Source organism: Scyliorhinus torazame, chromosome 10, assembly GCF_047496885.1.
Source record: "Scyliorhinus torazame isolate Kashiwa2021f chromosome 10, sScyTor2.1, whole genome shotgun sequence".
NCBI classification, from domain to species: Eukaryota; Metazoa; Chordata; class Chondrichthyes; order Carcharhiniformes; family Scyliorhinidae; genus Scyliorhinus; species Scyliorhinus torazame.
Window position 1 is genome coordinate 115,692,669 of NC_092716.1, and position 24,199 is coordinate 115,716,867.

General features: G+C 48.9%; 1 protein-coding gene across 1 annotated transcript in view; it reads left to right on the top strand.

Annotated features, from left to right (window-relative positions):
• The window catches only part of hydin (HYDIN axonemal central pair apparatus protein), a 1,604,351-nt gene that overhangs the window by 1,161,006 nt on the left and 419,146 nt on the right, over window positions 1–24,199 (top strand). The window contains exons 55-58 of the mRNA XM_072518656.1: window positions 121–220; window positions 6,247–6,346; window positions 7,382–7,550; window positions 16,419–16,657. Coding sequence (XP_072374757.1) covers window positions 121–220; window positions 6,247–6,346; window positions 7,382–7,550; window positions 16,419–16,657 — 608 coding nt within the window. The remainder of the gene's footprint in view (window positions 1–120; window positions 221–6,246; window positions 6,347–7,381; window positions 7,551–16,418; window positions 16,658–24,199) is intronic.

Genomic DNA, 24,199 nt, shown 5'->3' on the forward strand with positions numbered 1-24,199 from the left:
CATTCAATTAGATTATGGTTGATCTGAATCATAACTCCATTTATCCTGTTTGATTCAAATTGCTGAATACCCAATGTGTGTTCGTATTGACCTAGCACCATGTTTTTACTGTCTGTTTAGGTCCACGATGCTGATAATATTCTTGGCATTGTTCAGACTGAAAACATTCTGATCCTTGCAGAAGCTTATGATGTGGCCCTGGACATCAGCTTTCCAAAAGGTAAGTTTGTTCCTCATCAAGGACCCAACACTATTCAATCCTTCACAGCATTGTTCCCTTTGTTCCCTACATTTGAACTCCAGGACAAGTTAAGCAAACAAATTTCAAAATATTCACATGGTAGATCTTCATGCCAAAGGATAACTTGTTGTATTTCCTGTCCTTGAATTTTTCTGCATTCCGATTAGATTATTCTTACACATGACAACAAATGGGATTGTATATTAGTTTCTCTCCCTTCAAAAGGATGCCTCAGTTAATATAAATAAAAAACCAAAAATAACGCACAGATGCAGAACATCGGGAACAAAAATGGAAAATGCCAGAAACACTCAGCCAGTGAAGCAGTTCAGGGATGACAAACTGCATTTTGTATGTGGACGTTAAGTCAGAGCTGACCAGTTAATTTGAAACATTGACTTACCTGTTCCCTCCACAGATACTGACAGGCCTGTTGGTGTGTTCTCTATTTCTGTTTCAATCAAAGTCTCAGACGTATATTTTAACACAAAATGTTCTCAATCATATTAACCATGACAATTCTATTTACACGAGTTCCCCATATCAAATGATGTCGCCACCAAATAAAATAAATTTCAGATAATCATCCCAGAGACAGAACTGACTAATAGCATGTGGAATACAGATTTACTGCAACTTTAGAACCAAGTAAAGTCACAAGAGCTGTGATGCAGTGGATTGTGCCCCTACCTCTGAACCAGAAGCTCTGTGTTTCAGAGCCACTGCAGGACTTGAACACAAAGGCTGTTCATAATGCAGCCAAACTGATATCAATTTATAAATCTTCCCAACACACACCAATAGCAGATGGTAACAGCAGAAGAGATTCCTGGCCAACCATGTGGTGGAAAGAATTTGGAGTCTTTACATCACTGTCCATAGGTCCAAGCTGTCACAAACACGTGAAAGTGGATGTTGCTACAGCAACTCGCACTACTTGGTGGGGACGGGGCAGTTGGCTTGATGGCATGGTGTCAATTCCCTGTTGCGGCTGGAGTGGATTTGGGACTTGCCTTACCCGTGGTGGAGATTATAGGTCAGACCTACCTTCTGGTAGAAAATTTAAGCAGAAGAAAGGATTCTGCCACTGCACAGGAAACCGAGGCTGACTGATGTATTTGTGTTGTATGTTATATCAGCTGCACCAGTTAGACAAATCATATTTCCAGCATTTCAATAGTGGTTATAAAGCAACTTTGGAACGTCATGAAAGATGCAAAAATGGTGGTCTTCTTCCCCTCCAAGTGGTTCTCTTGAGAGGCAGGGGGTAACTTCACCGGATGGACCAGCACTGTCGGATGGAGGTCCTGCGGGATAATGGACATGAGGACATAAGAACTGGGACCAGGTGTGGGCCACCTGGCCCTACGAGCCTGCTCCGCCATTCAATGAGATCATGGCTGATCTTTTTTGGACTCAGCTCCACTCTCCGGTCCGAACACCATAACCCTTTATTCTTCAAGAAACTATCTATCTTTATCTTGAAAACATTTAATGAAGGAGCCTCAACTGCTTCACCGAGTAGGGAATTCCATAGATTCACAGCCCTTTGGGTGAAGAGGTTCCTCCTAAACTCAGTCCTAAATCTACTTCCCCTTATTTTGAGGCGATGGCCCCTAGTTCTGCTTTCACCCGCCAGTGGAAACAACCTGCCCGCATCTATCCTATCTATTCCCTTCATAATTTTATATGTTTCTATAAGATCCCCCCCGCATCCTTCTAAATTCCAATGAGTACAGTCCCAGTCTACTCAATCTCTCCTCGTAATCCAACCCCCTCAATTCTGGGATTAACCTAGTGAATCGCCTCTGCACACCTTCCAGCACCAGTACATCCTTTTTCAGGTAAGGTGACTAAAACTGAACACAATACTCCAGGTGTGGCCTCACTAACACCGTATACAGTTGCAGCATAACCTCCATAGTTTTAAATTCTATCCCTCTAGCAATGAAGGACAAAACATTTGCCTTCTTAATCACCTGTTGCACCTGAAAACCAACTTTCTGCGACTCATGCACCAGGACACCCAAGTCCCTCTGCACAGCAGCATGTTTTAATATTTTATCATTTAAATAATAATCCCATTTGCTGTTATTCCTACCAAAATGGATAACCTCACATTTGTCAACATTGTATTCCATCTGCCAAACCTGAGCCCATTCACTTAAACTATTCAAATCCCTCTACAGACTTCCAGTATCCTCCACACTTTTTGCTTTACTGCTCATCTTAGTGTCGTCTGCAAACCTGGACACATTTCACTTGGTCCCCAACTCCAAATCATCTATGTAAATTGTGAACAATTGTGGGCCAACACTGATCCCTGAGGGACACCACTAGCTACTGATTGCCAACCAGAGAAACACCCATTAATCCCCACTCTTTGCTTTCTATTAATTAACCAATCCTCTATCCATGCTACTACTTTACCCTTAACGCCATGCATCTTTATCTTATGCAGCAACCTTTTGTGTGGCACCTTGTCAAAAGCTTTCTGGAAATCCAGATATACCACATCCATTGGCTCCCCGTTGTCTACAGCACTGGTAATGTCCTGACATGTGGTCAATCGGAAGGATTAATAATTCTGTAAGGCTTAACAACTCACATGTAACAGGTCACCTGGGTGGAGGCTGATAGATCTTGACCTCAGCACCGTACACCAACATCACCGTCGATGACCTGTCTGTGCTCGGCCACTCCTGTGACTTCTGGGGCCTGTTCCTCATAGGGGGTGAGGACTCTGATGTCTGGCACTCTGCTGCCCGTCTAGGTCCTCTCGGTCTGTTGTGGTCCAAAGTCTCCTGCGGGGACACAGAGAGGACATCATGAGCCGCACGCTTCGCTCATTGGCGAGTGGGAGGGTGGGGAGGGGAGGAAGTGTGCAACACTGCTGGACATGGGTGGGTCGGGGCACGGTATGCTGCTGAGCGGGGTTGGTGCCTGGCACATGATCATCGGACGGGGGATGGGGGTGGGACCGGTGCCAGCTGATCGGTGCCAACCCACCTGTGCGGTCCTGTGGATGTCATTTATCTTCTAACAGTGGACCTAGTGACGCTCCCCAAGCTGATGGCTGCTGTTACTTCCTCCCAGGTGACACTGGTTACCCTATGGCCGAGCCCCTCGGGGGAACAGGGGATCCCTTCTGGCCTCAACCGAGTCCAACAATCTGGCCAGGTCAGCATCTCCGAATCACGGGGCTGTTCTCTTAAGTGGCATGGCTGAGCGCAGTGCAGGATTTGCCCTGCCAAGTCGGTTTAAGTGGGGCTCACCCTTGTTGGCAGGGAACTGGCGGGTGAGGACCCGGCGAATCATTTGTGGAGTGAAGCCAGTGGGTCCTTGTTAAGTGGACCAATTAACGTTTGACACTAGTGACAGCCTCGCCGGGTTGAGCTTCGGGAAGCTTGCGGCTGTTCGCACTTGCTGACACACTTAGAAAGGTTTCCATTAAATCATGCTCAGTATTTTTTGTGTCGTATAAATGTAGCAAGAATTCACATTATCAGCTTGTTTTTGGAATTCCAAGTACACTACATCGCCCGGTTCTTCGTCATCTATGCTGCTAGTTACATCTATAAAAATCTGTAGAAAATTTGTCAAACAATTTCCCTGCTGCAAAACCATGGTTAGCTTAGTTTAGAGTTCCTGTGCATTTTGGCACATGAGACAACTTATTCCTTTGATGACTGTATGCCCACAGTATGATGTTAGATTCCATCTTGAATTGCCAGCTTTCTGATCCTCTTGTAATAGATCATTCCGGGTCAGGAGACAACTTGATGGCATGAGCAAAGCCACCATTCGCTCTGGATAGGAGCAAAAGCAACAGGGTAGTTGTTATGGGGGACTTTAACTTTCCAAATATTGACTGGAAACGCTATAGTTCGAGTACTTTAGATGGGTCCGTTCTTGTCCAATGTGCGCAGGAGGGTTTCCTGACACAGTATGTAGATAGGCCAACGAGAGGCGAGGCCATATTGGATTTGGTACTGGGTAATGAACCAGGACAGGTGTTAGATTTAGAGGTAGGTGAGCACTTTGGTTATAGTGACCACAATTCAATTACGTTTACTTTGGTGATGGAAAGGGATAGGTATATGCCGCAGGGCAAGAGTTATATCTGGGGGAAAGGCAATTATGATACGATGAGGCATGACTTAGGATGCATCGGATGGAGAGGAAAACTGCAGCGGATGGGCACAATGGAAATGTGGAGTTTGTTCAAGGAACAGCTACTGCGTGTCCTTGATAAGTATGTACCTGTCAGGCAGGGAGAAAATGGTCGAGCAAGGGAACTGTGGTTTACTAAAGCAGTCAAAACAGTTGTCAAGAGGAAGAAGGAGACTTATGTAAAGATGAGACGTGAAGGTACAGTTAGGTCGCTCGTGAGTTACAAGTTAGCTAGGAAGGACCTAAAGAGAGAGCTAAGAAGAGCCAGGAGGGGACATGAGAAGTCTTTGGCAGGTAGGATCAAGGATAACCCTAAAGCTTTCTATAGATTGCTATATTGTCAAGGACAATAGTGGGAAGTTGTGCTTGGAGTCCGAGGACATAGGAGAGGTGCTAAATGAATATTTTTCATCAGTATTCACACAGGAAAAAGACTGTGAGGAGAATACTGAGATTCAGGCTACTATACTAGAAGGGCTTGAGATTCATAAGGAGGAGGTGTCAGCAATTCTGGAAAGTGTGAAAATAGATAAGTCCCCTGGGCCGGATGGAATTTATCCCAGAATTCTCTGGGAAGCTAGGGAGGAGATTGCTGAGCCTTTCGCTTTGATCTTTAAGTCATCTTTGTCTACAGGAATAGTGCCAGAAGACTGGAGGATAGGAAATGTTGTCCCCTTGTTCAAGAAGGGGAGTAGAGACAACCCCGGTAACTATCGACTAGTGAGCCTTACTTCTGTTGTGGCCCCGATCACGGGCCAGGCCACCGCCTAGTCCCGGGAAGAGAGGTGGTGTGATCTTCGCCGGCGGGACAGGCATTCCAGCAGTGGGATTTCGGCCTATTGTGGTCCTGAGAATCGCCGGGGGGGGGGGGGGGGGGGGGGGCGGGGGGTCCGCCAACTGGCGTGGTGCAATTCCCGCCCCTACCGAATATTTAGTGCCGGAGAATTCGCCAACCGGCAGGGGGGGGATTCACGCCAGTGCCCGGCGATTCTCCGACCCTGCGGGGGGTCGGAGAATCCCACCCCTGATCTTTCGAAATTACCTGCGCTGGGCTGGCCATATGCTAAGGATGTCAGAGTCCCGATTGCCAAAGCAAATCTTCTTTGCCCAACTCAAGGAAGGCTTCCGAGCAAGAGGAGGACTAAGGAAGTACTTCAAAGACATCCTGAAGGCTCACCTCAAGAAATGGAACATAGACGTCACCGCCTGGGAGTCCCTTGCTCTGAAGAGACCTACGTGGAGGAACATCCTAATTGAAGGGCACAATTCTTCAAGGACATCCGTCGGCAAGAGGAAGCCCAGAAAAGGAGCCTGAGAAAGGAATACCTGCGATCTAGCATCCAAGGACTGATCTCACCTCTCAGAAACACCTGCCAAGTGTGCGGTTGAAGGTATGGCTCTTGGATCAGTCTCATCAGCCATGCAAAGACCCACAGAACACACGACCAGTAACACAGAGTTTCTTAGGTGGACAATCAATTCTCATTAACGAGTGATCACCAAAGAAGAAGGTGGGAATCCGGAACTCTCTGCCTGAAAGGGTGGTAGAAGCCGGAATAGTCACAACATTTAAGGAGCATTTAGAACACTTGAAATGCCATAGTATAAAAAGCTATGGACCAAGTGCAGGAAAATGGGATTAAAAGAGATAGTTGCTTGATGACCAGCACAGCCACGATGTGCAAAGGACCTCTTTCTGTGCTGTAAAGCTCTATTGCTCTTGGTAGGCTAAATAAACCATTCTAGCTCCCTCAGCTCAATGCTACTTCAGCACTGCCAAGACACTTATTTTGAAACAACAGTAACATCTCTTCCTTGTGTGACTATTACAGGTACAGATGGTGGGATTGACTTTGGTGTCATCAAAGTTATTGATCACGTGAAACAGACTATCACCCTGAAGAATAAGGGCAAATATGAGATTGGATACAGGTAATTATTTGTTATTTTTCCTCTCATGAAGAGACTGATACTGGTGGGTTACAATTCCATGGCATAGCCATGGGCAGTCTTCTTAACACATGCCCAATTGACCATTCTTTGTGCCTGAGCCCAGTTAATAAATGCCAATTTGTAATTGAACCCCTGAGGGACATCGGAACGGATGACATTCTGGCTCACATTTGTATATTTCCCCGAGGCAATGAGCAGGAATGCCAGCTAATTCACCACTCCATCAGTGTATTGGAGCTAGTTTTGGTGCCCCAACTCATGCCCCAACAATCCTACCTTTATTGGACTAGAGCAGCTGCTGATGGAAAATCCTTTATTCTAATAGGATCACTGTACCTACCAGTAAGATGATTCTGCTGCCTAATGGGATACTATCTCTGTTAATTGGATAACCCTGAACTCTAACTTCACCTACTAGTAAAATAGTCCTGCCCAATATTAGAAAAGGTCTACCTACCAATAGAACAGTCCTGCATTCTAATAATAACTCCACCTGCTACTGATAGCTCTGCCAATGACTAGATTAAGACTTTCTGATAATATGTAAAGGCAAGTTACTGCAGATGCTGGAATCTGAAACAAAAGCAGAAAATGCTGGACAATCTTCGCAGGTATTACAGCATCTCTGGAGAGAGGTGGGCGCTAACGTGAGTCTGGATGAGAAGCGGTACCTCCCTTTTCTCTCTTCACAGATGCTGTCAGACTTGCTGAGATTGTCTAGTATTTTCTGTTTTTGTTGACTAATATAAATGTGTCTGTTGTTGGGACAATTCTTTCTGATAATAGGGTAACTGGCAAAGTGAACAGCCCTGAACCCCATCTGGTGGGTAAATAACTGGGCAATTAATGAAGTGTTTAGGGACACAAGATGAAGCAAGTCTTCTGAGAGCCAATGCAAAGTGGAGAGGGAGCACAAACGGCCACCCGTCCCTAAACTGAAGATCCCTACTCCCCACATGTTGTTTTCTGCCAATGGTTTTACTTATGCTGACAGAAATAATTTTCTTCTATTAGATTCCAAATGCAAGCCACAAAGCGCGATATGCCAGACCCAAACCTACTGTTCAGCATTCAGCCAATGAAGGGATCCCTGCTTCCCAACGACCGTGCGACCCATATCTCCATCAACTTCCACTGCAAAAGACCCACTGAGATCAAGGAGGAGCCTATCCTACGCTGCTTGGTAAGGCTGTATATATTGGAGGCTTTGAAGTGTTGAATTCAGGTTATTGGAGCTCTATGCGACATGGGCAGGTGTGCCATGATTGGACTGTCCTCTGAGATTTGCTTCTCAGTCCTGAAGGCGTCCAGGTAATCTGAATATTAAAATACCTTTATAATTTGCCCAATTTTACTTTCTTCCATTTTTCTCATACTTATGTACAAACCTCACACTGCCATTCCTCTCCACAATCCTTTTTAAACCTAGTTGAGAATAAGTTGAAATGTTACACACTACAATTCAACCATTAATTGATTCATAATTCCTAACTCTGCTTGCTGCCCAGATTTCATTGAGTTACTCGGTTCTGTTAAGGAACAAGTTTGTTGAATCGATGGTAAGAAGGACGCATAGACGATAGGTAGAAATTAACAAAAGAGGTTTATTTGAATACAATCCAAACTCCTCCACTCCCCTAAGGTCTCCTTCCACGACCTGAACCCAGGCCAGGGTTTCTATGTGAGTTGGGGCCCTCTCTGTTAAGGGGAAACCCCCCTCCCTTAAAGAGGCAGTTCATATTCCAGGTAGGTCATGGAAAATCGTATGGTCCTGATCCCTGGACCGCCATTGGTGTTACAACTCTCATCCCCTGCCAAGTCCAGAGCAACGTCCACATCCAAGGGTTAGTGAGCTGGGCCTTTTGTTCGTTCTGCCTGTGGACGGCGCTCATAGAATCCCTATAGTGCATGTCATGGGAGTTTACCTTTAAGAAATGGGTATTTATCAAATAGCTGCAGTGATGTCATTGTGTGGGTGGAGCTGGGTTGTGTCTCTGATTTTTACTTTTGTTTGGAGCTGGAAGCTTGTGGCTTGTGGAGGAGGAATATTGCGCCCTGAAAGGGACCCGCATAGTTGATATGGAGCCTTGGATGACCTGGCTATTCCCATGGGTGGAGTGGGCAAATTCTGGTGGGCCTGACACCGGACGCAGCGCTGGGCTACCCGCTCGATGTCTGCGTCGATGCGGAGCCACCAAACATAGCTATGAGCTCAGATTTCCATCTTAGACGCCCATAGGTGTCCATTGTGGAGGTCCATCAGGAGCAGACCACGCCCACTTTCGGGGACCACCATGCGGGTCCCCCAAAGGAGTATTCCGTCCTTTGTTCGGCCTTTTCACCTTTTTGGTGTAGGCCTTTAGGTCCTGCAGTAAAGTCCGTTGCTGAGCCCATTCTGCACAATGTGGAGGATGCATGATAGTTGAGGACCCGGGTCCACCCGCGAATGCCGGACGTCATGATCGGTAACGTCCATAAAATGGAGGGCAGCAATTACCTCACCGGTCGCCGCTGATGTAGGTGTCCTGGCTGGCAGGGGAAGATGGCTTAACACAGGTCAAGAGGAGTGGTTGTGATGAGTCAAAGTGGGTCTTGCTGAGGAAAGCTGTTCACCCGGGCAAAAGCCGTCTGCTGTTCCTAGGTCCAATTCCAACGATGCCCCTTCTTTAACAGATGGTGGAGGGGTCTAAACTGTTGGCCAAGTTCAGGAGGAACCTGCCGTATTAATTCCAGGCCTAGGAATCGTCAAAGTTCTGTCGGGCCACCTGGTACGGGGGCCTACTGAATTGCCTGTACTTTTTCTTCTACCATGTGAAACTCTAGGCGGTCAAATCAATAGCCGAAGCAGTAGCCGCGGTACGTTACCTCGGGGGCGTTGATGATGTAGAAGTGCAGCATGGTAGCATAAGTGGATAGCACTGTGGCTGCACAGCGCCAGGATCCCAGGTTCGATTCCCCGCTGGGTCACTGTCTGTGAGGATTCTGCACGTTCTCCCCGTGTCTGCGTGGGTTTCCTCTGGGTGTTCCGGTTTCCTCCCACAGTCCAAAGACATGCAGGTTAGGTGGATTGGCCATGATAAATTGCCCTTAGTGTCCAAAAAGGGTAGGAGGGGTTATTGGGTTACGGGGATAGGGTGGAAGTGAGAGCTTAAGTGGGTGGGTGCAGACTCGATGTGCCGAATGGCCTCCTTCTGCACTGTATGTTCTATGTTCTCCTGCCGGGAGTGGACGACCGCCTCCTCAAAACGCCGTAGCACCTTGGCCAGGTTTGGCTGATGCTCCTGGTTGGACAAGCCCGTGACCAGGACATCGTCCAGATAGACTGCCACGTGAGGTAGGCCTTACAATATATTCTCCGTTACGTGCTGGAAGATTGTGCACACGGAGGAAACCGGAAAGGGCAGGTGGGTATATTCATATAGTCCCCGGTGCGTGTTTACAGTGACAAAGCATCTGGTCATGGGGGCTAGGGCCAACTGGAGGGAAGCATTACTCATGTCAAGTTTCGTAAATGTGCGACCCTCGCTCAGCTTCACATAAAGTTCCTCAATCCGAAGGACTGGATTATGGTCCAGCTGAGACACGTGTTTGACCACCATCTTAAACGTACTGATCCGTAAGGCTTCATGACCGGAACGACCAGTGCCGCCCAGTCGGAGAACTGCAGCGGGCGTATGATGCCCAATCTCTCCATCCGGTCCAATTCTTGGTCTACCTTGGGTCGTACAGTGTACAAAACAGGTCGGGCTTGGAAGTAGCTATTGGGTCCACACTTATTCGGGCCACTTCCCCCTTGATGGTGCCCTAGCCATCCTGGAAGACTGATGGAAATCTGGACAGAACCTCTTCAGGGCCTTGTGGGTGCATGCAGCACTTCTGCTGCTAATCCAATCGTAGGTAACATGACCAGTCACACCCCAGCAAGCTCGGACCGCTCCCGTGGACCACCACCAGAGGAAGACTTGCAGATTGCTGATCATACTCGACTAAAACAGTTGAAGTGCCCGCCAATGCCAGTGGTTCCCCCCTATAAGTGGCCAACCGCGTGTTAGTGTCCAACAGGATAGGCGATTGAAGGCCAAACCGAATGCTGTCGAACGTACGCCAACTGATTACAGACATCTCAGGTTCGGCTCTATGCAGATGGGATGTACATTAACTTGCAGAGAGATCAGGATGGGGGGCGGTCATGCCTGGTAGATCTGGGGGAGAACAGATCCTCACTGTGCCTCCTATTCCTCTGGTCCCTGTGACCTGTTGCAGCCCTCGTTGGTCGGCGCTCATATTTCTGTTCCTCAAGGTCGGGAGAGAAAACCTGGCAGCACGCCCAGCCTCTGTTAGAGCAGTCCATGTTCCTCCTGTAGGTGTCCCAATGCCGAAGTCCAGCTTCCTCAGTTCTAGCCGAGCGTGATTGGCGATTGCCTTGGAGACCTAGATTGAGTACCGCCATTCCCTAGAGTTCCTGGATCCCTTGTTTGGTGCTTTCTCTGGGGATAGCTATTTCCACCACGCATTGCAGGTCCAAGTGGGCCCCAGTTATTAATTTCTTTTGCATAGCTGTGCCACACACACTCAACGGCCACGGAGCATCTCCTTTAATATTGCTCTGAATTCGCATGTCTCCGCCAGTTTTCAGAGGCAGACCAGGAAATCACTCACCAACTTGGCTTGGGCATGAGTAGCTCTGAAACCTGAAGCGGTATAAAATGAGTGACGGTTCGAGGTCGAAATGCTCCCCGACTAAGGCCACCAGGTCGGCGAACAACCGGGTATACAGGGGTCTGCCCGAACCAGGCTTTTTATCACACTTTGGTTGGCCATTAGCAACACCACAGTTTTTCTCTCATCATCGATAATCGCATTCGTCTTAAACAAATATTGCATGCGTTTGACATATTGTCCTCAATCATCTGTACCAGTGTTAAATGTCTCCAAGTTTCCTTATGTGCAGCATTTTGGAGGTCATAGAGGGGTCTCCCGAGGTGGACTGGGCGCATAGCAACTGGTGTTGATGGCCCAGTGTTGCCAGTGTTGAATCCGCAGTAAGAAGGACGCATAGACAATAGGTCGAAATTAACGAACAAGATTTATTACGATACAAATCCAAAATCCTCCACTCAGAGTTTTATGTGAGTTTGGTCCTGATTCGGGGACCTCCATTAGCGTTATAACATAGTTACTGCACAGTGGCAGAAGCATCTGGGTTAGGATTTCCACTTCAATTGGATGGGATGGCTAAACTGATTGTAACCTTAACTCCACATTCCCATCTAGCTTCGAAAAGTTTTACCCCTCTTGCTTATCAAGATGATGGGCACAATCTAATGGAGAGGTTTCTGGGTGCGATTTAATGGCCACATTGTGCTTAAGTGAGAGCACGATGAGGCCATTAAATCGTGCAAGGCCAAAATCGAGAACCGCACTGGGAGACAATCCTTTTGCAATCTAACCGACCCATCCCCTTTGGCGAAATCAGGATCCCATGTAGTGTGGCAAGAAACCAATAATCATGACTTAAAGCCGATCTCCATACAATTAATGGGAGCCACCGTCTAACTAATGTCCTCTTGTGATCTTACCTGCTCCCCAGGAATTGGTCATGCGGGCGCTATTACTACACCTTTTTAAAAAAGTGAAGCTGGGAGAAGGGCTACGGCGGTGACCCGAAGAGCTGAGTAGCCATCTTTGCACCTGGGCAGAGGGGTGGGGAAGCCCCTGGGCAGCCAGCCTCGATCGGGGTTGGCTGCCAGCAGGGGGGGCTGTGGGGCTGGGGTGTGGCCACCCATGGCTGGGGAAGGGAGGATAGGTGTCTCTGTGCCTGCGGGTCTGTAGTGCCAACTCCTGGGGGGGTGGGGGGGTGAGCTTTAGGTGAGGGGAGATGGGGGTGGGGGGGTGGAGTGGTGATGATGGGGAGTATGGGGGGATGGGAAGAAAGGGGTTGAGGATTATTGGGGGGATGGGGGTTGGAGGGTAAGGGGTGATGGGCGGCATGGTTTTAACTTTTTGGGGTTCAAAGGGAGAGTGCACAAGCCATCCTGGAATACCGGATAGGAGATGGGGAAAAGGGTGTGGCGAGATGGTGGGTGGGAAGGGAGGGGAGGGGATGCGATAATGGACTTAGCCATGTCCGATGTGAAGCGGGCGAGGATGAAGGTCTCCCTGGCCCTCTGTGCCCACTGGACCCTCCGCTGCCACCTGTCCTCCATCATCCGGCTGGTCCTGTGAGTCATCCTCAGGCTCGTCCTCGAGCCCCGCCTGGTCTGGCACATAATCGTCCTCCTCAAAAGCAACCGCATGGTCCTCTTCGTTCACCTCCAGCACGTTGCCCTGCTGCTGTGCTAGATTGTGGAAGACACAGCAGACCATCACAAAGCAGCGACTCTCCAGGGGGTGTGCTGCAGTGTGCCACCATAGCGGTCAAGGCATCGGAATCATAGTTTGAGAAGTCTGATGCACCACTCAATGCCCGGGTGACCTCATGGGCCTTGTTATATCGCCCTCCACATTGGTGCCATTAGTCAGGTCCTAAGCCAGATCTCCCAAAAGTCATTCGGTCACCCTGTGTGCCATGAAGTTGCCGGGGATCTCCAAGTGTCCCAGAATGTAGCTGTCATGCACACTCCCTGGGAAGCATGCACACACATTCATGTTCTTCATGTGGTGGTCACACACAAGTTCGATGTTAAGGGAGTGCAACCCCTTCCTTTTGATGTAGGGTGCTCCCTGATGGGCCGGAGCACATAAGGCGACATGTGTGCCATCTATTACCCCCTGGACCAGGGGCATCCCGGCGATTGTGGAGAATCCTGCTGCCCGGACATCTTGTTGGGCTTGGTCTTGTTCTGCATAAGTTTATATCGTTAGCTGCCCGGGAAAGCAGGGCACCCACGACTTCACGGATGCACTTGTGGGCTGTTGGTTGGGAAATGCCTCACGTCCCCGCTCGAGACCTGGAATGATCCTGCGGCGTAAAAACTTAGGGCTGTGGTGACCTTGACAGCCCTGGGAGTAGGTATCCTCCTCCTCCACGTGGTGCCACGTCTGCAAGAACATGGCACAGGTGCCACACCGTTCCTTTGTTGAGGCGGCGCCTCCTGTATCATCTGTTCGAAAGACCAGCGACGCTGGTCCCTCCCTGGCCTGATGGGTGGCCATACCCTCAGGGCCGCCATCTCGAGTCTCTGTCGACAGTGCTGGCGCTGCCTTCTCTGGTATCTGGCTACCTGGCCTGCCAGCAGCAATGCGAGGCCAGCCTCTGCGGGGTCCAAGATATCATCCATCCTGTGTAATATCTGTAATGCGTTGACAAGGGTGAGGGATAGTCAATCAGCGATGGCCTCCAGCCCGGATACCTCTGGTCCCCCATGGCTCCCCCTCTTAAATCCCCTACCATCCATCAGGGTGCAGTCCAACATGCCCTGCACACGCACCCCCAGCTGCAGTGAAAGCTCCCGGGCACCAAATCCTGTACCACAGACACCACTGGTAACGTTCGCTGGACCGGGCGCTGGTTCCCTCCTCGGTGCACAAACCCACCCTCTGGTTGTGAACATGTCTCCAGTTCTGGTACATTTAGGGAGCTGGATATATCCGGCATCACCATGCGTGGAGACTGGGCCCCAGATCTTGCGAGGCAGAACAGCAGTCGGGAAGCCCTGGGGAAGCTTCTCCCAGCAACTACCCACCCACCTGGACACCCCCACATCCCAGTAGTATAATGAAAGGGATGGGTATAGCCATGCTCAATGGCCCGCCCACCAAGTGCTGGCACTCCTCACTGCTGCACCCCACAGAAGTGCTGCTCCACTCCAGAGGTAGCAAGGGATCAGCAGAGTTCATGTCAAACACTGGACACATGCACTGATGCCGCTGGAACCCTCCCTGTCTCAGAGCCCCTCTCAGTAACAGCTGAGACACTATCAGCTAGCCCAACCTTGAGGACCGTGAGATGTCACCAAGCCCTGTCTGTCCATCACCCCCCTGATCCTATTAACCCTGCCCCAAGCCAGGAGCCCTAACTAGCTCCCTGTCACAACCTGTGTGTTAAATTCAGGCTTCACATCACAATACAGCTAAGCTACCAGCAAAATTACACATCCCTGTTCACCCCGATCTGGAGGAGCCGCCCACAGATGAGCCTCTTAGCATGGAGATGAATGACTGCACAGTATGAAGGTCTCCACCACACAACCAGATGCCACCCATCTGGAGGGAGACCTCAAGGCTCACCAAGTGAGGAGACCCACAGTACACCCCACTGAGAGACAGGGGCCACAGAGCCTCTCGCTAATACTGATTGTGGCAGCCTTCGTTGGCTGCAACAGGCGGTGAGGATAGAGGCCCTCAACATCACAGGCCGGGTGCCAGTCACCGATGGGACAAGGAGGCAGTGCGGGTGACCTCATCTGAAAGGGGGGGGGGTGCCAGCCACACGGTGAGAGCGATCCAGCAACTCGGTGACCATGTAACCTGTTGTCATTGGATGTTCAAGTGAATCCTCACCTGGCTCACATTTTGTGTCTCTGCCCGACCCCCCCTGCAGAGACCTTGGGCGGGATTCTCCGTCCCGCCACATCCATTTTCCTGTGCGACACCCCCCCCGCCAGCAGTGGGATCCTCCGTCCCACCAACCAGTCAATGAGGTTTCCCATTGTGGGCACCCTCAAGCCGTCGTGAAATCCGCGGGCGTAAGAGCGCTGCCGCTGAAGCGGAGGATCACACCGAAGGAGAATCCAGCAGCATGTATTTCGGACTGTAGCCAGCTTTGCTCACTATCTACCTGGTTGCTGCTGCCGTTGCAGATGCTAGAGGGCCAAGGCCAGCCCAGGGAGGACCCTGCACAAGAGGAGCCTGCCCCAGAACAGCAGGGACCTGCCAGTAAGGCTCAAGGGCCGGCTGTCCATCAGGCTGAGGCGGAGGAATGAAGAAGGTGCCAATTAAACGCTGCTCCAACTTGTCAGGCTCTAAAAGTTAATCCCAACCCCAGCGCCTCGAAGAGGCCAGGAAACATTGAGTGTGCCAGGATGAAGGCGTCATACACACTGCCTGGGTATTGGGCGCAGACGTGCAAGATGTGCAGCTGATGGTCTCACACCAGCTGCATGTTCATCGAATGGAACTCCTTTTGTTTTGTGAAGACCAGCCTGTCAAGGGCCAGTGCTCGTAGGATAACATGCATCCCGTTGATCACCCCCTGGGCCTGGGGCATCTTGGCAATGACAGCAAATCTCGCTGCCCGGGCACCTGGTGGGCTCGGTCCATATTGAAAATGATGTATTGCGCCGACCAGGCATACAGGCATCCGTGACGGCACGGACGCACCTGTACACCGAGGTCTGTGAAATTCCGGACAGGTCTCCATTTGTTGCCTGGGAGGACGCCGTGGCGTAAGATTTCATGGCGGCCGTCCCCTTAACGACCACCAGGGTGTCTTCCCCCATACCCCCGCGGTGCCGGGTGAGCCATGACTTGCTCAGCCGGAGTCTTCGACGGCATGCCCAGTCCAGCAGTTCCTTGAATGACAGGCATTGCCGGTACACACAAGGCCTTCTGCGGTGCCTCCTTTCCACCTCCTCCTCACAGAGGGTCCCAACGAATACCGGGTCAGGCCCGCTAATGATATGCCAGTGGCGTTTACTGTCCGTGCGGAGTAGAATGCGCTGCTGTCGAGGCACCAGACCATGTCATTCTGGCATGCGCACAACGTCCGCTACGATTTTGGCTGCACGACTAATTCTCTGCCAAATCACATTTCTTGATTCCGGAGGAGAATCTCGCCCGGATACTTTGATTCTGAACTGTTCAGCTTTACGTGAGCTTTACCATGCCTTTTCATTCTAAATATCTGAGGAAAGGAATGTGTAAGAACTCCTCAACTATCTATAATGTTGCCGCTATAATTAAGTTAACTTCATTCAGATTTGTAACCGAAGCACAATGTCGAGTCAGTTGTATTTTATTTGTTTCCTTGCACTGAGTGATGTATAAAGCAAATTGAATGAGTGGTGTTGGGTTGGCCCATTGTTGAACTGTTTTCTCTTTGTGAGTACAGGTGATTGAGCCCACCCTGGGTGAAGGAGGAGAGATCATAGCCAGCATTCCAGTGAAAGTATCAATTCGTGCCATTTTCACCAACTATAGGATGTTACCGGCGAGAGAGGTTAACTTTGGTATCGTGTTATTTGGCAACCGGAAAAGCCGTGTATTCATCCTTGAGAACAACTGCGAATTTGACTTCAGATACTCCATCTTTAAAATGTCCGCTATGGCGCCACGGCAGACAAAGAAAGGGTATGGAACAACTAATCAAATAAGTTCTTATCTGAAATTAGATGCAATTACTGTTGGGTGCATCCAACAACCGATTCGTTTGCAGTTCGTTCTGAGCCACATTGGGAACGTAATGTTGTCAAAGATGCAGCAGTCATAACATCACAATTTGTTTTTCTTCATTAACGGGATGTGGGTGCCTCTGACTAAGCCAGCATTTATTGCCTATCCCTTATTGCTCTTGAGAAGATGCTGCCTTCTTGAACCTCTGCAGTCCCAGAGGTATAGGTCACCCACGGTGCTGTTAGGGAGGGAGTTCCAAGATTTCGACCCAGCGACATCGAAGGAACTGCAATATATTTCCAAGTCAGGAATAAATCATGTAGTTAATAATTACTACATTTATTTAGCATTTCAGAATGCTCAAAATTCCCAAGATACTTCACAAATAATTAAGCACTTTTGGATTGTAGTCGCTATTGTAATGTGGGGAAACATGACAGTCAACTTGTCCACAGTAAGATGACACAAGCAGCAATATAATCTGCTTTAAAATGTTAGCTGAGGGAAAAATATTGGCCGGAACACCAGGGAGAAATCTTGCTCTTCTTTGATTGGTGTCTTAGGAGCTTATACATCAACCCAAGAGGGAAAAAGGTGTTTTGATTTCTCATCATAACAGAAAGATAGTACCTCTGACAATGCAGCACACCATCAGTACTACACCAGAAGGTCAACTCAAACTTTTCACTGAAGTCTCTGAAGAAAGATTTGAAGCTGCAACTGTTTGACTCTGGAGTGAAGTGCTACCCATTGACTTGTTCCCTGTGGTTAGATCACCATGGATATCGTTTGACATTAACAGTCACTTTAACTTTCATCCTCTGTTTCATTGTGCCTTTGAATGAAGAAACACTGCTCCTTCTCGCACCCTCCCATCCCTGCAGAGGCACTGCTAGCTGAATACATGATGGTGTTTGCATCAGCCATTTTGAAAGTCTTGTCAACTGATACGAGGAACAGTATTTTTGTTCTCATATTAATCAGGGTCCCAGCAGCAGCCACCCTGAAAAGATGTTTTTTTTTTTTTTTCTATACATTTAGAGTACCCAATTCATTTTTTCTGATGTCCTACTTTACTCCCTCCCATCACTCTCTGTAAATGCCAGGTCATCCATACATCTGCCTGTATCCTAATTCATAGCAGGTCCCGTTCACCATCACCCATGTTCACTGACAAAGTTTAACATTTTTTAAATGATTTCAGTCTTCTCACCCCTCCCCATTTCTGTAATCTCACCCAGCACTACAACCCTCCAAGAACTCTGTATTCCTATAATTCTGGCCTCTTGCACACCCTCAGTTTCTTTCTCCTGCCATTGGCAGTCCTGCCTTCTGCTGTCTTGGCTCCAAGCCCTCAAACTCAGTCAAAACTCTCCATCTCTCTCTCGCCTTGAAGATACTCCTTTACTGCGTCTTTGATTAATTGTTTGGTCAGCTGTTCCAATATCTCCCCAGATGACTTAGGGCGTAACCTAATGGCCTCGGCACACCTGACTCGGGACGGGATGAGGCCGGTAAATCTATGAGAGGCCCCTCTTGAGATTTACACAGCTCATTCCGCCTCACGAGATCTAACGAGACCTTGCGAAGTGTTGCGATCTAGACCCTGCCCCCAATGGGCAGGATTCCGATTTGCATATTTAAATGTACAGTTAAACTCACTTAAGTATGTTCGCGTCAGAGTCACCCAAGGCACGGGACCTAATGGCCTTGCCTCAGAGACCCTGAGCTAGAGGCAATTAGGTCTGTTTTGCACAAACGTACTGCCACTTAGCAGGGGGAGGGTTCTCCCATGCGATCGGAGGCCTCCGGGTGGTCGGGTTCTAGGCAGAGTGATACTCTGGCACTCCCGATGCTACCTGGGCACCATGGCACTGCCAGCCTGCTGGGGCAGTGCCAGGCTGGCAGTGTCAAGGTGCCCAGGTGGGGATCGGGCCTGGGAGCGCCCCGCCCTTATGAGGTGGGGTGCAGGGAGCTGGAGGATACACTCATTGGTATGTCAGGACGTTGGGGTTCCAGAGGCCGTGTTGGAGGGTCCAGAGAATCAAATGGTGCCATGATCTGTTCCTGCACTGGCGAGCTAAACTTGTTAGTGCAGCAAATGAGCCGAAGTGTGGCCTTGGCAGATTCTCGTTTGATAGTGGGGTCATTCTTGGCGCTCTAAGCGCCGGGAAACACCCGACTGAACACACCCAAAACGGGACTCTGTTTCATTTCCATTAAATCATGCCCTAAGTGTCACAGTTTGTATGATAATGCTCCTTTGAAACACTTTGAGAACAAGTTTTTGTTCTCTGTAATAATGAGCTGGAGTAAGAAACAGAGGCATGAATCTGTAATTAGCATAGGGACTGTGGAGGGAAGAGGAATTGCACAGCAAACTATTTGGTGCTTAGGCTGAACAAGAGATCAAAGATTAAAGTAGTGCTAATTGAAGCACCATCTGAAAAATAGAAGTAAGCTGGTGTTGAATAAAAGGCTTCCTCTCAGGATAAGTAGTATTACTGGCTAACCTGATATATGAAAATGTGAGACGATAACAAAATGATGGTGGAGGGTGCAGGGTTTTACTTAAAGGAGCCAATTAATAATTCCTCTGATTAAAATTAGATGATGAAAATACACAGTAGGTCTGCCAACTCCTGTCAAGAAAAACCATATTGACATTTCAGGTGGGATCAGCTCTGATGCAAAGTCAAATTCCGACAGATCTGCTGTGTGGTTTCATTGCATGATTTTAAGAAAAGAAAATTGTTAATTGGCTCCTTTAATAAAAGGCTTCCTCCTTCGATTATCATTTTGTCATAGCCTCACATCTCCACATATCAGGCTAGCCCACATGTGCCCTGACCTGGACAACATTAAGGCTTGGACTGAAGTGATTTGAGCCACACAAATGGCAACAAGAGGGAGTCTAACTATGAATCTTTGTCATTATGTGACATTATCATTGTTCAGTCCATCCCAATTAGCAACTTGCTGGAAGTCACTGTTGACTGAAAACTTAACTGGACAAGCCCATAAATACTGTGGTGACAAAATAAGATCATGGGCGAGATTCTCTAACCCCCCGCCGGGTCGGAGAATCGCCGGGGGCTGGCGTGAATCCCGCCCCCGCCACTTGCCGAATTCTCTGGCACCGGATATTCGGCGGGGGCGGGAATCGCGCCGCGCCGGTTGGCGGGCCCACCCGGCGATTCTCCGGCCCGGATGGGCCGAAGTCCCGCTGCTACAATGCCTGTCCCGCCGGCGTGGATTAAACCACCTCTCTTACCGGCGGGACAAGGCGGGGGGGGGGGGGGGGGGCGCGGGGCGATCTGGCCCCGGGGGGTGCCCCCACGGTGGCCTGGCCCGCGATCGGGGCCCACCGATCTGCGGGCAGGCCTGTGCCGTGAGGGCACTCCTTTTCTTCCGCCTTCACCACGGTCTCCACCATGGCGGAGGCGGAAGAGACTCCCTCCACTGCGCATGCGCGGGGATGCCGTGTACGGCCGCTACCCTCCCGCGGGGCACCAAAGTCCTTTCCCGCCAACTGGCGGGGCGGAAATCAGTCCGGCTCGGGCCTAGCCCCTCAAGGTTAGGGCTCGGCCGGTCAAGATGCAGAGGATTCCGTACCTTTGGGGCGGCGTGATGCTGGACTGATTTGTGCCGTTTTTGTCGCCGGTCAGTGGACATCGCGCCGATTACGGAGAATGTTGCCCCATAGACGAGGTATTCTGTGGTGAATAACTCACCTGACTCCTCCAAAGCCTGCCCACCAACTAAAACGCACAAGTCAGGAGTCATAGAATCATAGAATTTACAGTGCATAAGGAGGCTGTTCAGCCCATCAAGTCTGCACCGGCCCTTGGAAAGAGCACCCTATCTAAGCCCACACCTCTAATCTATCCCTACACCTCCACCCTATCCCCGTCACCCCACCTAACCCAACCTTTTTGGACACTAAGGGCAATTTAGCATGGCCAATCCACCTCACCTGCACATCTTTGGATTGTGGGAGGAAACTGGAGCACCCAGAGGAAACCCACGCAGACAGGGGGAGAACGTGAAGATTCCGCACAGACAGTGACCCAAGCCTGGAATCAAACCTGGGACCCTGGAACTGTGAAGCAACTGTGCTAAACACTATGCTACCGTGCTGCCCTTGTGTGTTGGAAAACTCTCCATTTGCTTAGATGAGTGCAATTCAAGAAAGCCACAACGTCCAGGACAAAGCAACCAGTTTGACTGGCATCCAATCCACCACGTCACCAGTGACACACCATGGCTGTAGTTTGGACATTCTACAAGCTGCGCTCCAGAAACTTCCCAAGGCTTCTTTGCCAGTACCTTCAACCTCCACCACCTAGAAGAACAAGGGCAGCAGATTCACGGGAGCACGACCATCTGCAAGTTCCCTCCAAGTTACACACCACCTTGACTTGGAAATATATCACCATTCCTTCATCATTGCTGAGGTAAAATCCTGTAAATCCCACCCCAAGAGCACTGTGGATGTACCTACCTCACACAGACTACAGTGGTTCAGGTAGCCACTTTACCATCTTCTCAAGGGTAATAAATGTTGGCTTTGTCAGTGACACCCACATCCAATGAACAGTACAGTATATGTCATCAAAACATTGACCTTACTTTCCTCTTTCAAATGGTAACTGTTCAGCTGTTCATTTCTGCATTCTTTAGATTTCCAATATCCATGGTTTGTCAATTATATCTTCGGATAATAGGACTAGAAGGAGCCTATTCAATTCCTCACGTCTATTTTGTCATTTAGTTGGATCGTGGCTGATCTGTACCTCAACTTGATTGATTGATATTTATTGTCACATGTACAGTGAAAAGTATTTTTCTGCGGCCAAGGGAGCGTACACAGTACGTACATAGTAGACAAAAAGAATAATCGACAGAGTACATTGACAAATGATACATCAACAAATAGTGACTGGATACAGTGCGGAACAAGGGCCAAACCAAGCAAATACCTGAGCAAGAGCAGCATCCTGTAATGCTCGTACCTATTAAAATGTACATTGCAGCCTTGAAAATTCCATTATCTCAACATGCAAAGCTTTTTGGGGGAATTTTGGGGGAACACTAAACATTTTCTCCTTATACTTTTTTTAAACCTATAAATATCTATACATCTTTTTAAGTCTTCATCCAAATTATTCCAAAGATTCACCCCACAAACTGAAATACACATGTAGCGAGAGATTCTCCTTTAATGGCAAAGACTGATGCGGGCAGGAAAAATGGCGTTGAGTCCGCCAAAGGCAATAGCAGCTTTTCACGCCATATGACGTAACACAGTGCCAAATATTTTCATGCATGGTTCCACGCCATATTGCTGGTGAGGCAGCCTCTGATTCACCGCCCCGCCATCACGTCAAGGGGTGCCACATTTAAAAGCTGCTCCAGTGTGCAGCAGCCACACATTGCAGGTCACCAGGCAGTGATAGGTGCCAGGAAATCTACCCCCAAGTTTTCACAAAATTCACTAGACTCTGGGGTGGGCCCGGCGGATTGGAAATTAGCAAACGTGACATAACTGTTTAAAAAAGGAGGGAGGCAGAAAGCGGGTAATTATACCAGGGGCTGGTTTAGCACAGGGCTAAATCGCTGGCTATGAAAGCAGACCAAGGCAGGCCAGCAGCACGGTTCAGTTCCCGTACCAGCCTCCCTGAACAGGCGCCGGAATGTGGTGACCAGGGGCTTTTCACAGTCACTTCATTTGAAGCCTACTTGTGACAATAAGTGATTTTCATTTTCATTTCATTTTCATAGGCCAGTTAACTTAACTTCGGTAGTAGGGAATGATGTGTTGGCTGTTTTTAATCACATACAGGTCACCAACACTTGAAGTAGTGCAACACTATTTTATTAAAAGGTTAACTATTTAAACATACTTGAACTGTGGGTAAATACAATAGTAGCTTTAACTGAAGACCTTTGCGTTGTCCTAACCAGTTGATGCACTCAGCACATGGTAAATGTCTGTGTTGCAGGCTGTGAGCTCTGTGCTCCTGGCTAGCTGCCACTCGAATGAGCGGGAACTCTGATGCCCCCTGTCTTTATAGTGCCTGTGCTCTCACTGATGATTGGCTGCGGTGTTGTGTATGTTGATTGGTCCCACTGTGTGTCCATCAGTGTGTGTCTGCACCATGATATACTGATGTATATTATGACAGGTAAGATGCTGGAATCTATCATCAAGGAAGAAATAGCGAGGCATCTGGATGGAAATTGTCCCATTTGGCAGACGCAGCATGGGTTCATAAAAGGCAGGTGGCGCCTAACTAATTTAGTGGAGTTTTTTGAGGACATTACCAGTGCGCTAGAAACCGAGGAGCCAATGGATGTGGTATATCTGGATTTCCAGAAAGCCTTTGACAAGGTGCCACACAAAAGGTTGCTGCATAAGATAAAGATGCATGGCATTAAGGATAAAGTAGTAGCATGGATAGAGGATTGGTTAATTAAAAGAAAGCAAAGAGTGGGGATTAATGGGTGTTTCTCTGGTTGGCAATCAGTAGCTAATGGTGTCCCTCAGGGATCAGTGTTGGGCCCACAATTGTTCACAATTTACATAGATGATTTGGAGTTGGGACCAAGGGAAATGTGTCCAAGTTTGCAGGCGATACTAAGGTGAGTGGTAAAGCAAAAAGGGCAGAGGATACCAGACGTATGCAGAGGGATTTGGATAGGTTAAGTGAATGGGCTAGGGTCCGGCAGATGGAATACAATGTTGACAAATGTGAGGTTATCCATTTTGGTCGGAATAACAGCAAAAGGGATTATTATTTAAATGATAAAATATTAAAACATGCTGCTGTGCAGAGAGACCTGGGTGTGCTAGTGCATGAGTCAGAAAAAGGTGGTTTACTGGTCCAACAGCTGATTAAGAAGGCAAATGGAATTTTGTCCTTCATTGCTCGAGGGATGGAGTTTAAGACTACGGAGGTTATGCTGCAATTTTATGAGGTGTTAATGAGACCACACCTGGAGTATTGTGTTCAATTTTGGTCTCCTTACCTGAGAAAAGACGTACTGGCGCTAGAGGGTGTGCAGAGGAGATTCACTAGGTTAATCCCAGAGCTGATGAAGGGGTTGGATTATCATAGAATATCACAGAATTTACAGTGCAGAAGGAGGCCATTCGGCCCATCGAGTCTGCACCGGCTCTTGGAAAGAGCACCCTACCCAAGGTCAACACCTCCACCCTATCCTCATAACCCAGTAACCCCACGCAACACTAAGGGCAATTTTGGACACTTAGGGCAATTTATCATGGCCAATCCACCTAACCTGCACATCTTTGGACAGTGGGAGGAAACCGGAGCACCCGGAGGAAACCCACGCACACAGTGGGAGGACGTGCAGACTCCGCACAGACAGTGACCCAAGCCGGAATCGAACCTGGGACCCTGGAGCTGTGAAGCAATTGTGCTATCCACAATGCTACCGTGCTGCCCCATGAGGAGAGGTTGAGTAGCCGCTCCT